Source organism: Microcaecilia unicolor, chromosome 4, assembly GCF_901765095.1.
Source record: "Microcaecilia unicolor chromosome 4, aMicUni1.1, whole genome shotgun sequence".
Lineage (NCBI taxonomy): Eukaryota > Metazoa > Chordata > Amphibia > Gymnophiona > Siphonopidae > Microcaecilia > Microcaecilia unicolor.
The window spans coordinates 19,130,548-19,143,841 of NC_044034.1; the positions used below are offsets into that span (position 1 = coordinate 19,130,548).

Consider the following 13,294-nt stretch of genomic DNA (forward strand, 5'->3'; position numbering starts at 1 on the left):
AGAGGAGGGGGCTCGGTTTGTATGCAGCTGTGGCCCCACACTCATCTCAGTCCACAAAGCTGCACCACTCAACAGAAGGTAAAGGAGTTGGCCTGTCTGCAGCCCGGCATGGTGCTCTCACCACACACTCTGCCTGCCTACTCCTCTCTATCAAAGAGACACAGATAGGCCTGGAGCATGCAGGAGGCTTTGCAAAGACTGGTATACCAGCTCATCCCTCTTTACACCCAGTACTCACAAGCTTCTACTCAGCGAACGCCACAGCCCCCCCTGTACCAGAATTGGTAAAGCAGTAGGCCTCAGCTCCCCTACCACCTTCTGGAAGCACATGGCCCTGCCAACTTTACTCAGTGCCATGCTGGAATTGGCAGAGGCTTGACATGCTGGAGGTGACGCTGCGGGCTCATCTTTGTCTCAGAACTACCAATTTGCTTCATTCCAGGGACAGTTGTGTATTATGGGACTTGCAGCACTGATTTCAACGGGCAGGATGAGGCACTACAAAAATCCCATACTGCCTAGAAGAGGCCCAGCCAGACCCAATACAGCCCGACCTTTCCTGCTGCCCGGCGCCTCACGGCCTTGCTTTGCCGTCCTGCCCTTCCGCAACCCAATGCACAAGACTTCCAGGTTCATTGCTGGAGAGGGAACACCAGCACAGCAGAAACACCTCTTCCTCAGCCAGTGCTGCCCAGACAGAAAATAAAACTGTAACCCACATGGGTTTATTTATTTTATTTATTTAATTGCATTTGTATCCCACATTTTCCCACCTATTTGCGGGCTCAGTGTGGCTTACAATACATTGTAAATGATGGAAATACAGTTTGTTACATTACGATTATGGGTTACATTGTGAATAGTTAAGGAAGACAGAGTCAGATCAATCACCTTTGGGGCGTAGAAACTAAAGGATATGACGTTGGGGAATTACTACGCTGATCGAATAATAGCAAGAGAGCGATGGGGTAGACATTTTTTATCTGTGGGTAGATTGTTGAATGGGAGAGAGTACGGGGAAGTGGAGTACATGGGGTAATATCTTGAGGCGTTGTTATGGTGTATATGGGATTTATATGTTTTGATCCTTGCGGTATGTTTTGTCAAAGAGATAGGTCTTCAATCGTTTGCGGAAGTCTGTCAACTCATAGACCGCTCTCAGGCCACGTGGCAGTGCGTTCCAGAGTTGCATGCTCTTGTAGGAGAAGGTTGATGCATGTAGTACTTTATACTTTATGCCTTTGCACTTAGGGAAGTGGAGGTTGAGGAAAGTTCTGGATGATTTTTTGGCGTTTCTAGGTGGCAGGTCTACCAAGTCAGACATGTATGCAGGGGCTTCACCGTGAATGATTTTGTGCACTAACGTGCTTATTTTAAAGGTGACACGTTCCCTGAGTGGGAGCCAGTGTAGTTTCTCGCGTAATGGTGCTGCGCTTTCGTATTTTGGTTTTCCGAAGATGAGTCCGGCTGCTGTATTCTGGGCTGTCTGAAGTTTTCTCATTATTTGTTCTTTGCAGCCTGCATATAATGAGTTGCAGTAATCTAGATGGCTTAATACGAGTGATTGTACCAGGTTGCGGAAGACAGATCTTGGAAAGAATGGTTTTATTCTTTTTAGCTTCCACATGGAGAAGAACATCTTTTTTGTTGTGTTGTTCGCGTGAGTCTCAAGTGTAAGGTAGCGGTCGATTGTTACTCCAAGGAGTTTTAAATTTTCTGAAATTGGCAAGTTTAGTTTAGGTGTGTTGATAGCAGTAAATTTTGTTGTGTTGTATTGGGAGGTTAATATGAGGCATTGAGTTTTTTCTGCGTTCAATTTCAGTTACATTACTGCCCAATTGCTGCCCCTGCTAAGACTGCACCCAGGGCCGTCCGCCCCCCTCCTTTTACTACACTCAGGGGTTTTTTTGAAGGGGTACTTAGGGTTACTGAGTACTGGCACCTTTTCCATTGTCTGCTAAAATTGACCCATGGACCCCAAGTTTTAATGAAAGAGCTCAGGCTCTACACACCAATTCTGCCTTGTCATAGATTCTGTAACTGGTTGCAGGGGGCCTGGCCATTGTGGGGTGGGTCTCTCAGTGATCACCCTACCCCTGAAGGGTGGCCTAGCATTTGAGTACCAGCACCTTTTTTGCTAGAAAAAACACACTGACTACACTACACTACACTACACTACTGTTTTACAACAATCTGCCTGTTAGTGCATGGTAAGCATGTGTTACTTATATTTTTAAAAAAGATTTTTCAGGGGGAGCATTGCATGGGCGTGGAGGCACTGTTCCCTCTAAGCTGAGTGGGCAGGAAAAATCTGCATTGCTGCCAGTAGGGGGTGGTGCTTCAATATTGTGTTTTCAATCGCTATGGGCAGGCTGGTTCTCTGGAATCCTGCACAACTTGCCTGTCCCTCGCTATTGAAAATGTGATTGTGAAATAGCGCCCCCACTGGCAGGACTATAGATGGAGGACTCCCTCTCAGCTTAGACGGTACAGTGCATGGAAACAATATTCAGTGAACATATTTGTTCTGCACATGATAACTGAATAATGCAGACTTAACATGGAAGCACTTAGCATCTCCTAAATAGGATGATGATGATGATGACGACAGGTACTTATAAATACTGGTACCAATTTATCAGAAATATACAATATAAATCCACAAGATTACAATATATTGAAGGTTTCATTGCACAAAGTTTGAAACTTTGCCACTGCCATTGACCAGGAGGAGAGAGAGGGGAGTCCTAAAAATTGGAGATCCGCTGGCTGTGAGAGGCAGGTTGCGACTCTAATAAGTGGCAACCAGGAGATATTGTGCTACGGGTGGGTAGAAGAGGGCCCAGCCCAGGAGCAGGGGACCGGAGCCAGGGAGAGCTTGACAAGGGTGGACCAAAGGTGTGGTTACCGCTGGGAGAGGGTCGGATCGAGGGAGGTCTGAGCCCACAAAAGTAAATCAGTGTACAGATGAGGAGTACAGCCTTTGGGGATAATATTCCTTTACAGGATAGGCACGTGCAGGAGATGCTGTAAATACCTGTAAATATAACACCAAGTATCCTGTAAATATAATTCAGGGAAGAAGTGGAAAAGGGAGTTCCCTGTTGGGGATAACAACAAGGAATACTTTGGATTGATAATTTGCCAGTTGCGTTCAATTAAAGGTTTTGTACTTGTTTGAGACTTTTCAGTACTGCCTGGTTTGTGGAAGAGAGAGCGCTAAGGGAACCGATCAGCTCCAGAGGGTAAAGCATAGGCTCCCAAACTCCCAGATCGATATTCCGGACCATTGACCCATCCCCAAGCTTGACTGAATGTGGGCTGGAACTGATGAGTGAGGCGGGATTGGCCCTGAATGTGAAACTGAACTGAGATCTGGTTTGTGGCGCGGAGCCGGAGCTACTGCACAGGTGAGACCCGGCCGGGTTACACATGCAATAACTAATGTAATCTAAAAGTCCTCTTAATTTATTTATTTTTATTTATTACATTTGTATCCCACATTTTCCCGCATAGCAGTAGGCTCAATGTAGCTTATGTAAACTGCCCAGAACTAAAGGTTGAGGAGGTATACAAAATTCCTGTTGTTCTTATACTTAGATTTGAACATTTTACTATTATTTATACTGTTAAGAAAATTGTAAGTTTTATGTCAAGCAGTACCTGCTGTACACTGCCTTGGGTGAGCCTCTTCATAAAGGTTGTTAAATAAATCCCAAAACATAAATAAGTTGTGAACTTTACTAACAGTTCCTTGGCATTCTGGAGAAAACCTGAGCAATAAACTTTTCAAATAATGTGATTATTGTTTCCAAAGTACACATGAAAAAAAAAAGAGAGAGAGAAAGAAAACACTCAATGCAGAGTGTACAGCTTCCTTTCAAATAATAAAGAGGGCAGACTTTTAGCAAAAGAAATATCTAATGTAATTTTTGTATAAACAGAGCAGATGCAAGGGTAGTGGACACCCTGGGCAAACATTCCCCCTCCCCCTAGCCTGCAGCTGTAACCCATGATTTTGATAATTAAAATCCACAACCATGATCACACAAAAATCCTATGATTAATTTGTGTAGCTGTCAGGACTTACTATTATCTTGCTTTTGACTGCAGCTGCTCTTTGCTAACCCCTCGAAACCACTACCCTAGATGACTGCCTAGTCATCATGTCTAATGGTTGGTCCAGCACTGCATATAAAATCCTATATAATAAAACTCACCTCCAACATTCTGAAGCTGACTGCATGGCTGAGGCATTCCTGCTCTCTGTATCCATCTCCTGAATTGAATCACGTACTTCCGCGTTCGTCACAAGCAGAAGTGACCAACCACACAAGGTTTCTCGGCTTCAGAATGTTGGAGGTGCATTCTATTAAATAGGATTTGTCAGTTCCTTGAAGCACAGCCAGAGCTCAGCGTCCTGCACAGTAACACTCAGACACCAGAGAGAGGGAGGAGGGGGGGGGGGGCTGACACCAGAGAGAGGGAGGGGGTATCTCTGTCACACACTGTCTCACACTATATCACATTCACTCTCTATGTGTCACACAGTTACTCACACACTCTCTTGGTCTCATACACTCAGTCTCACAGAGAGTCTGTCTCTCACACACACACTGTATCTGTGTGAAATACACTCTCTCTCTCACACACTGTGTCTCACATACGAACTTGCACACACTCTCATTCTCACACACACACTCTCTCTCTCACAGACACACTCGCACCCAGACTCACTCTCTCTCTCACACACACACACACTCGCACATTCATTCTCTCTCTCTCACACAGTCACTCTCACATACACTCTCTCAAACATACACACTTCAAGGAAAACCTTGCTAGCGCCCGTTTCATTTGTGTCAGAAACGGGCCTTTTTTACTAGTAAAATATAAACCACATACCTGATACAATAGGATCACAACAATGTAGAAAGAACTCCTGCCAAACTATCCAAAATAAAGTTGTAACAGAGTTGCCAACGATTCCCTCAACAGGGTTGATCCAGTCCTGGGTTTACCCCACTGCATGCAAGGATTTGTAGTTCTGATTTCCCCACTGCATTCCCTATGAAAAGCAAAACTACAAGTCCCTCCTTGCACGCACAGTGGTAAACAGAGGACTGGCTCAACCCTGTCGGGAATCTAGATCCAGTTAATAACCTGTGAGGAACAGAGCTGCCAAGTTACCCATTCCAGGAGGGCGACTTTTTGGCCGGTCCTGGAATTCTGTCAACCTCATCCTGGTGCATTATGGGACCTGCAGCACTGATTTCAATGGATAGAATCATGGACTACAAAAAAATGGAAGCGGTGCAAAGAAAAGCTACGAGGATGGTATGGGATTTGCGTTCCAAAACGTATGAAGAGAGACTTGCTGACCTGAACATGTATACCCTGGAGGAAAGGAGGAACAGGGGTGATAGGATACAGACGTTCAAATATTTGAAAGGTATTAATCCGCAAACGAATCTTTTCCGGAGATGGGAAGGCGGTAGAACGAGAGGACATGAAATGAGATTGAAGGGGGGCAGACTCAGGAAAGATGTCAGGAAGTATTCTTTCACGGAGAGGGTGGTGGATGCTTGGAATGCCCTCCCGCGGGAGGTGGTGGCGATGAAAACAGTAACGGAATTCAAACATGCATAGGATGTGCATAAAGGAATCCTGTGTAGAAGGAATGGATCCTCAGAAGCTTAGCTACAATTGGGTGGCAGAGCAGGTGGGGGGAAGAGGGGTTGGTGGTTGAGAGGCGAGGATAGGGGAGGGCAGACTTTTATACGGTCTGTGCCAGAGCCGGTGATGGAAGGCGGGACAGGTGGTTGGGAGGCAGGAAAAACTGCTGGGCAGACTTATACGGTCTGTGCCCTGAGAAAGACAGGTACAAATCAAGGTAAGGTATACACATGAGTTTATCTTGGGCAGACTGGATGGACCGTGCAGGTCTTTTTCTGCCGTCATCTACTATGTAAATACTACACTGCTTTGGAATGCACGTTAAAAAAAAAAAAACCAGGACCGGCCAAAAAGTCTCCCTCCTGGAACGGGTAACTTGGCAGCTCTGGAGGAACGATTTGCAGTCTATTGCATTCTGATAACGGAATAGCCAGAACTTTTACTCCGTTTTTACAAACTTTGAGAAAGTTGTCTCAGAGACCTATCAGTAACTCCTCTATTGCAAGTCTTCGGAAAAATGCACAACCTGCTGCAGTTTTCTTTGGAAAAAAAAAGAAAGAAAAGAATTAAATATTCAAACAAATTCGTTTTCATTTGACTCCAACATTTCTAAGACATTCTTTACAAAGAATAAATATACCTCCTCTGCAATACTTAAGCAACCTGAGGTCTTCTTTTACTTTTTTTTTTTTCCCACAGCTTCCCTCCGACTCCTAGAGTTGCGCCATTTTCCTCTATCACGACGACCGGTCTCCTAGCAACCGGAGACGCTCTCCACACTTCCCGCTGATTGGCATTTCCCATCAGCAATGTCCAAAACTTCCCACGGAAGGCCAACAAACCACAACTCCCGGCAGCCCTAGCGGCGGAAACGTCACTATAGCGAGACGCATCTCCCCGGGAGTTGTAGTTCCCGCTTTCCGCTCTTTCCGCACAGAGCGTCGGCGCAAGAACTACAGAGCGCGCACAAAAAAAAAAAAAAGGCACAGGAGGACAACCGAGCCAGCTCCGCGCTACGTCATCCTCCGCAACTGGCCAATCAGCGGTGAACAGGTCGAGAAACTGGGGAGCTTTTTTTTTTTCCCTTCCCTCCCCCCCTCACGGAAAATGGCGACGACGAGAGGCGGAAAGAATGGGCTGCTGGAGAAAGTAAGAGCCGGTTCGTTGGGTTTGTTTCTGCCTCGCGGTTTTTTTTTTAACCTCCCACCGTGCTCCGACCGACCCGGGCTTCACCCCTGGCTTAACAAACGCTTCTAGCGTCTCCCTTTCCCCCTTCGGTCGCTACGAAGTCCTCGGGCTGAGGAAACGGAGGCCCCAGCGGGCCAAAGTGCAAATATTGCCCGGGGGGAGGGGAGGGGGTAGGAAGGTGGCTGCTGTTTGCACTGGAGCCAGGAGATTGGAGAGTTGATGCAGGTGTTCGCATGGGCGTTGCAGGAATTGAGTTTTTATTATTTTTTTTTTTGGGGGGGGGGGGGGGACGGTCGGGAACAGCAGCATTTGACAGGACTGGCTCTCTAGGGAGGGGGATTTCCAAGACTTAACCCCCACCCTATGGCGCCAGTCACGGTAACTTCTGCTTTTTCTCAACACAAGATGGGCGATCTTTGTTGGAGCCATAGGAGCCAACTTTTCTAAATTATTGGGGGTGCTAAGCCCAATGGAAATAACCCCTCTCTGGACCCCCCCCCCCCCCACAAGCAATTTTCTCAATATTGGGGGTACTCAAGCACCCACAGAGTCGACTCCTATGGTTGGAGCCGACTCTGGGGATGCTTGAGAGCAGCCCCAAATTTTGAGAAAATTCCTTGTATGTGGCCAGGGATGGGGGTTATTTCCACTGGGCTTAGCACCCCCAATAATTTAGAAAAGTTGGCTCCTATGGCGACTTTATCCCATGAAAAAAAAGAAAGAGCAGGGCTGGTAGCTGGGCTTTCGAATAACAACAAATGTTGGTCCTGTGGCTTGCACACTGGTTTTTGCTTCATATGAGTTTTGATTGTAGAATAATTTATGAATTATGGTGTCAGGTGTGGTCTTTTATTTCAGATATTCTTCCTGTACAGGCTCCACTTACTCCTTCAATTATTATGTTAGGTTCTGTGCTATTCCAAGATCAATTGGATGTTTCCCAACAAACATTACTGACGAGCTTGCAGTTGATGCAGGTGTTCGCATGGGCGTTGCAGGAACGGAGTTTTTATTTTTTGTTGGGGGGGGGGGGACGGTCGGGAACAGCAGTATTTGACAGGGCTGGCTCTCTAGGGAGGGGGATTTCCAAGACTTAACCCCCACCCTATGGCGCCAGTCACGGTAACTTCTGCTTTTTCTCAACACAAGATGGGCGATCTTTGTTGGAGCCATAGGAGCCAACTTTTCTAAATTTTTGGGGGTGCTCAGCCCAATGGAAATAACCCCTCTCAGGACCCCCCCCCAAGCAATTTTCTCAATATTGGGGGTACTCAAGCACCCACAGAGTCGGCTCCTATGGTTGGAGCCGACTCTGGGGATGCTTGAGAGCAGCTCCAAATTTTTGAGAAAATTCCTTGTATGTAGCCAGGGATGGGGTTATTTCCACTGGGCTTAGCACCCCCAATAATTTAGAAAAGTTGGCTCCTATGGCGACTTTATCCCATGAAAAAAAAAAAAAAGAGCAGGGCTGGTAGCTGGGCTTTCGAATAACAACAAATGTTGGTCCTGTGGCTTGCACACTGGTTTTTGCTTCATATGAGTTTTGATTGTAGAATAATTTATGAATTATGGTGTCAGGTGTGGTCTTTTATTTCAGATATTCTTCCTGTACAGGCTCCACTTACTCCTTCAATTATTATGTTAGGTTCTGTGCTATTCCAAGATCAATTGGATGTTTCCCAACAAACATTACTGAGGAGCTTGCAGTTGATGCAGGTGTTCGCATGGGCGTTGCAGGAACGGAGTTTTTATTTTTTGTTGGGGGGGGGGGGGGGGACGGTCGGGAACAGCAGTATTTGACAGGGCTGGCTCTCTAGGGAGGGGGATTTCCAAGACTTAACCCCCACCCTATGGCGCCAGTCACGGTAACTTCTGCTTTTTCTCAACACAAGATGGGCGATCTTTGTTGGAGCCGTAGGAGCCAACTTTTCTAAATTATTGGGGGTGCTAAGCCCAATGGAAATAACCCCTCTCTGGACACCCCCCCCCCCACAAGCAATTTTCTCAATATTGGGGGTACTCAAGCACCCACAGAGTCGGCTCCTATGGTTGGAGCCGACTCTGGGGATGCTTGAGAGCAGCCCCAAAATTTTGAGAAAATTCCTTGTATGTGGCCAGGGATGGGGGTTATTTCCACTGGGCTTAGCACCCCCAATAATTTAGAAAAGTTGGCTCCTATGGCGACTTTATCCCATGAAAAAAAAGAAAGAGCAGGGCTGGTAGCTGGGCTTTCGAATAACAACAAATGTTGGTCCTGTGGCTTGCACACTGGTTTTTGCTTCATATGAGTTTTGATTGTAGAATAATTTATGAATTATGGTGTCAGGTGTGGTCTTTTATTTCAGATATTCTTCCTGTACAGGCTCCACTTACTCCTTCAATTATTATGTTAGGTTCTGTGCTATTCCAAGATCAATTGGATGTTTCCCAACAAACATTACTGAGGAGCTTGCAGTTGATGCAGGTGTTCGCATGGGCGTTGCAGGAACGGAGTTTTTATTTTTTGTTGGGGGGGGGGGGACGGTCAGGAACAGCAGTATTTGACAGGGCTGGCTCTCTAGGGAGGGGGATTTCCAAGACTTAACCCCCACCCTATGGCGCCAGTCACGGTAACTTCTGCTTTTTCTCAACACAAGATGGGCGCTTTGTTGGAGCCGTAGGAGCCAACTTTTCTAAATTATTGGGGGTGCTAAGCCCAATGGAAATAACCCCTCTCTGGACACCCCCCCCCACAAGCAATTTTCTCAATATTGGGGGTACTCAAGCACCCACAGAGTCGGCTCCTATGGTTGGAGCCGACTCTGGGGATGCTTGAGAGCAGCCCCAAAATTTTGAGAAAATTCCTTGTATGTGGCCAGGGATGGGGGTTATTTCCACTGGGCTTAGCACCCCCAATAATTTAGAAAAGTTGGCTCCTATGGCGACTTTATCCCATGAAAAAAAAGAAAGAGCAGGGCTGGTAGCTGGGCTTTCGAATAACAACAAATGTTGGTCCTGTGGCTTGCACACTGGTTTTTGCTTCATATGAGTTTTGATTGTAGAATAATTTATGAATTATGGTGTCAGGTGTGGTCTTTTATTTCAGATATTCTTCCTGTACAGGCTCCACTTACTCCTTCAATTATTATGTTAGGTTCTGTGCTATTCCAAGATCAATTGGATGTTTCCCAACAAACATTACTGAGGAGCTTGCAGTTGATGCAGGTGTTCGCATGGGCGTTGCAGGAACGGAGTTTTTATTTTTTGTTGGGGGGGGGGGGGGACGGTCGGGAACAGCAGTATTTGACAGGGCTGGCTCTCTAGGGAGGGGGATTTCCAAGACTTAACCCCCACCCTATGGCGCCAGTCACGGTAACTTCTGCTTTTTCTCAACACAAGATGGGCGATCTTTGTTGGAGCCATAGGAGCCAACTTTTCTAAATTATTGGGGGTGCTGAGCCCAATGGAAATAACCCCTCTCTGGACCCCCCCCCCCCCACAAGCAATTTTCTCAATATTGGGGGTACTCAAGCACCCACAGAGTCAGCTCCTATGGTTGGAGCCGACTTTGGGGATGCTTGAGAGCAGCCCCAAATTTTGAGAAAATTCCTTGTATGTAGCCAGGGATGGGGGTTATTTCCACTGGGCTTAGCACCCCCAATAATTTAGAAAAGTTGGCTCCTATGGCGACTTTATCCCATGAAAAAAAAGAAAGAGCAGGGCTGGTAGCTGGGCTTTCGAATAACAACAAATGTTGGTCCTACTACTACTTAACATTTCTAAAGCGCTACCAGGGTTACGCAGCGCTGTACAATTTAACACAGAGGACAGTCCCTGCTCGCACACTGGTACTTTGCTTCATATGATTTTTGATGTAGAATAGCTTATGAATTTTGGTGTCAGGTGTGGTCTTTTATTTCAAATGTTCTTCCTGTACAGGGTCCAGTTACTCCTTCAATTATTATGTTAGGTTCTGTGCTATTCCAAGATCAATTGGATGTTTCCCAACAAAAATTACTGAATATTTTACTGGTGGCTGCGCTAAAACTGGTTCTTATGCATTGGAAAGATAATTCTAATCTCAATCCTACTTTTTGGTGGCATTCAATTTTACAGATTCATAAATTTGAAACCTCCTGGTGCAGACAAAACGGGTGAGATGTTTTACTGCTAAAACTTGGGCTCGTGGATAATCTGAAATCTTTTAATTTTAGATAACTTGCTTAAATGTTTTTTTTTTCTTCTCTCGTTTGAATTCTGTATTGATGTTATTGATTGATGACTTGTCTTTTTTGTAAAACCAATAAAATTCTTGGACTTAAAAAAAAAAAAAGAGCAGGGCATCAGAAATCTTTTCACATTATTGAGGGTCTAAAGTCAAAACAAATAGTCCCTCGTTGAATACTGTGAAGGAGTATGCTCAATATTAGGACTGTGAAGCGACACCCATGGCTGCCCTGAAATGGGGGCGGTGGGGGCTGCTTGAGTACTCCTGTGTTCAACATACTCTTTCACGGTACGCAGGAAGGGAGGTGTAAGTTATAGTTGTTTAGCAGCACCTCCAGTTGTTTTCAAATTCAGCAGCTGTGTGACAAGTGGGCTTACTTGGCATTTATTTCCAACTAGCAGAGGTACCGTAGGAGTAAGTGGGACAGAATAGAATGACAGAAAATATATGTATATTGCATGCCATTTTTAAAATTATTGTTGTTTCAGAAAATAAATATGTGACGTAGCTTTTTCTTTGATAGCTAGACCTTTGATTTTATGCATGCATATGTTGGAGCACTTCTATAATTGCCTGATTGAGCATGTAAAACTAAAAAAACTGTTATGCTAAAGTCACTTATAAAATCCCCCCCCCCCCCCCCTTTGTGTTATGAAAAAAGTTGCACGGGTGCTTCCTACAACAGACACTTGCATGCTAACTTCCATAGCCAGTGCCCCTAAAAGAACTTCCACCAGATCTCTATTAATATGGCAGGCATGCTCTTATTCAGAAGATAGTTACTGGTATTTCACCCAAGAAAATGTAAGTGACAAAACAGATTCTTAACACTCTGAAGTGATTTGCCTTACACAGTTGAGATTTTTATACATCTGTAACTTTAAATTCTGTCTGCATCTCTAGTCTGGAGAAGCATGATATATCAGTTTAGCTTGGAAAATGTTCAGTAATTCAAGAGACATCTACAGCTATCAAATGGGATGTGTTTGGTAGAAGTATTGGAGCTGAATTAGAGGTAGGATATGGTTGCAGATAAGCTGCCTGGAGATGAATACAGTAGTTCTGTTGAACTTAATTTTGCAGAAGACTGCCAAATCAGATTTAAAATGTTAAACATGTATATTTGGTAAAATAAAATTCTGTAAATGAGGTAGACACACGTATATGCTTATCCAAAAGATAAGCTGTTGCTTTTATTTTTGATGACGGTAGCCAAAGGAAGCAGAAGCAGCCCTGTTTCCTGTGATTCCATCCATTGATGATAATGTTTGGGAACCGCTGACTTAAATACAATAAGGTCGGTGCCCAAAATGTCATCCACGAACTTAGGGGATATGTTTACTAAGGTGTGTTAGCGTTTTTAACGCACCTTTAAAGTTAAGGCGCGTTAAATGCTAACACGCCTATACATTTCTATGGGCACATTAGCGTTTAACGTGCATTAACCATTAACACGCATTAACAGTAACGCGCCTATAGCGCTGCTTAGTAAAGATAGGCATCAGAATGGGGAGCACACCTTTGACAATCGGAGCCACTGTGTATGCCTTCTGAGTATTCTTGCCAAGTATGGGAACACTTTGCTCATGTGGCAAATCTAGCCACTGTGAAATGACAGCTGTTTAATTAAGGTAGCCTGTGATCGTTTATCTCAACAGTTTGTGTATCTTTGTTTTGGCCCGACAAGAGGTTTGATCTGTGTTTTGTAGCTTTCTCAAGCCCAAAAGTATACTGCATTAACAACAATCTTGTGTTGTACGTAAAGTTATGAAAGCGTGATAAAGAAGAGAATCTTTATTCTTCCTGCCACACACCCCCAGGGCCATAAGTAGAACTTTTTTACTCTTGTGTTTCAACTTTTTTATTATATTATCATAATGGCAAACCGTTATACATACACCAAAATTAGTACATATACATCTCAGTCAACTAAGTATAACATCAACAATATTTTGTAATAATTTTCCCCTTCCTTTTCCCCTCCCCTCTGATAAGCTGACATACTATTGTAAGATTGTTGACAAAAAACATCAATTACATAATAAAATATCTTCCTCCACTGCCTTATGTTTTTCGTTTGTTACCCATTGATCTCAGCTGTATGATATAACCAATATTACAACTTGGTCCAGGGACTCCCCTCCCCCCTAGTGACCTATAGATGAGTCTTCTGTTACCCCAATTGATACCCAAAAATATTACAGAGTATTAAGATTTCGACTT

General features: G+C 44.7%; 2 protein-coding genes across 2 annotated transcripts in view; one reads left to right on the forward strand and one right to left on the reverse strand.

Annotated features, from left to right (window-relative positions):
* Positions 1–6,403, reverse strand: part of XRRA1 (X-ray radiation resistance associated 1) — a 116,922-nt gene extending 110,519 nt beyond the window's left edge. Inside the window, exon 1 of the mRNA XM_030199996.1 lies at positions 6,317–6,403. The gene's annotated coding sequence lies outside the window, so the exon portion shown is untranslated. The remainder of the gene's footprint in view (positions 1–6,316) is intronic.
* A 317-nt stretch (positions 6,404–6,720) lies between these two features.
* The window catches only part of SPCS2 (signal peptidase complex subunit 2), a 43,578-nt gene continuing 37,004 nt past the window's right edge, over positions 6,721–13,294 (forward strand). The window contains exon 1 of the mRNA XM_030199998.1: positions 6,721–6,825. Within this exon, the coding sequence (XP_030055858.1) occupies positions 6,784–6,825 (42 nt within the window). The 5' untranslated portion in view covers positions 6,721–6,783. The remainder of the gene's footprint in view (positions 6,826–13,294) is intronic.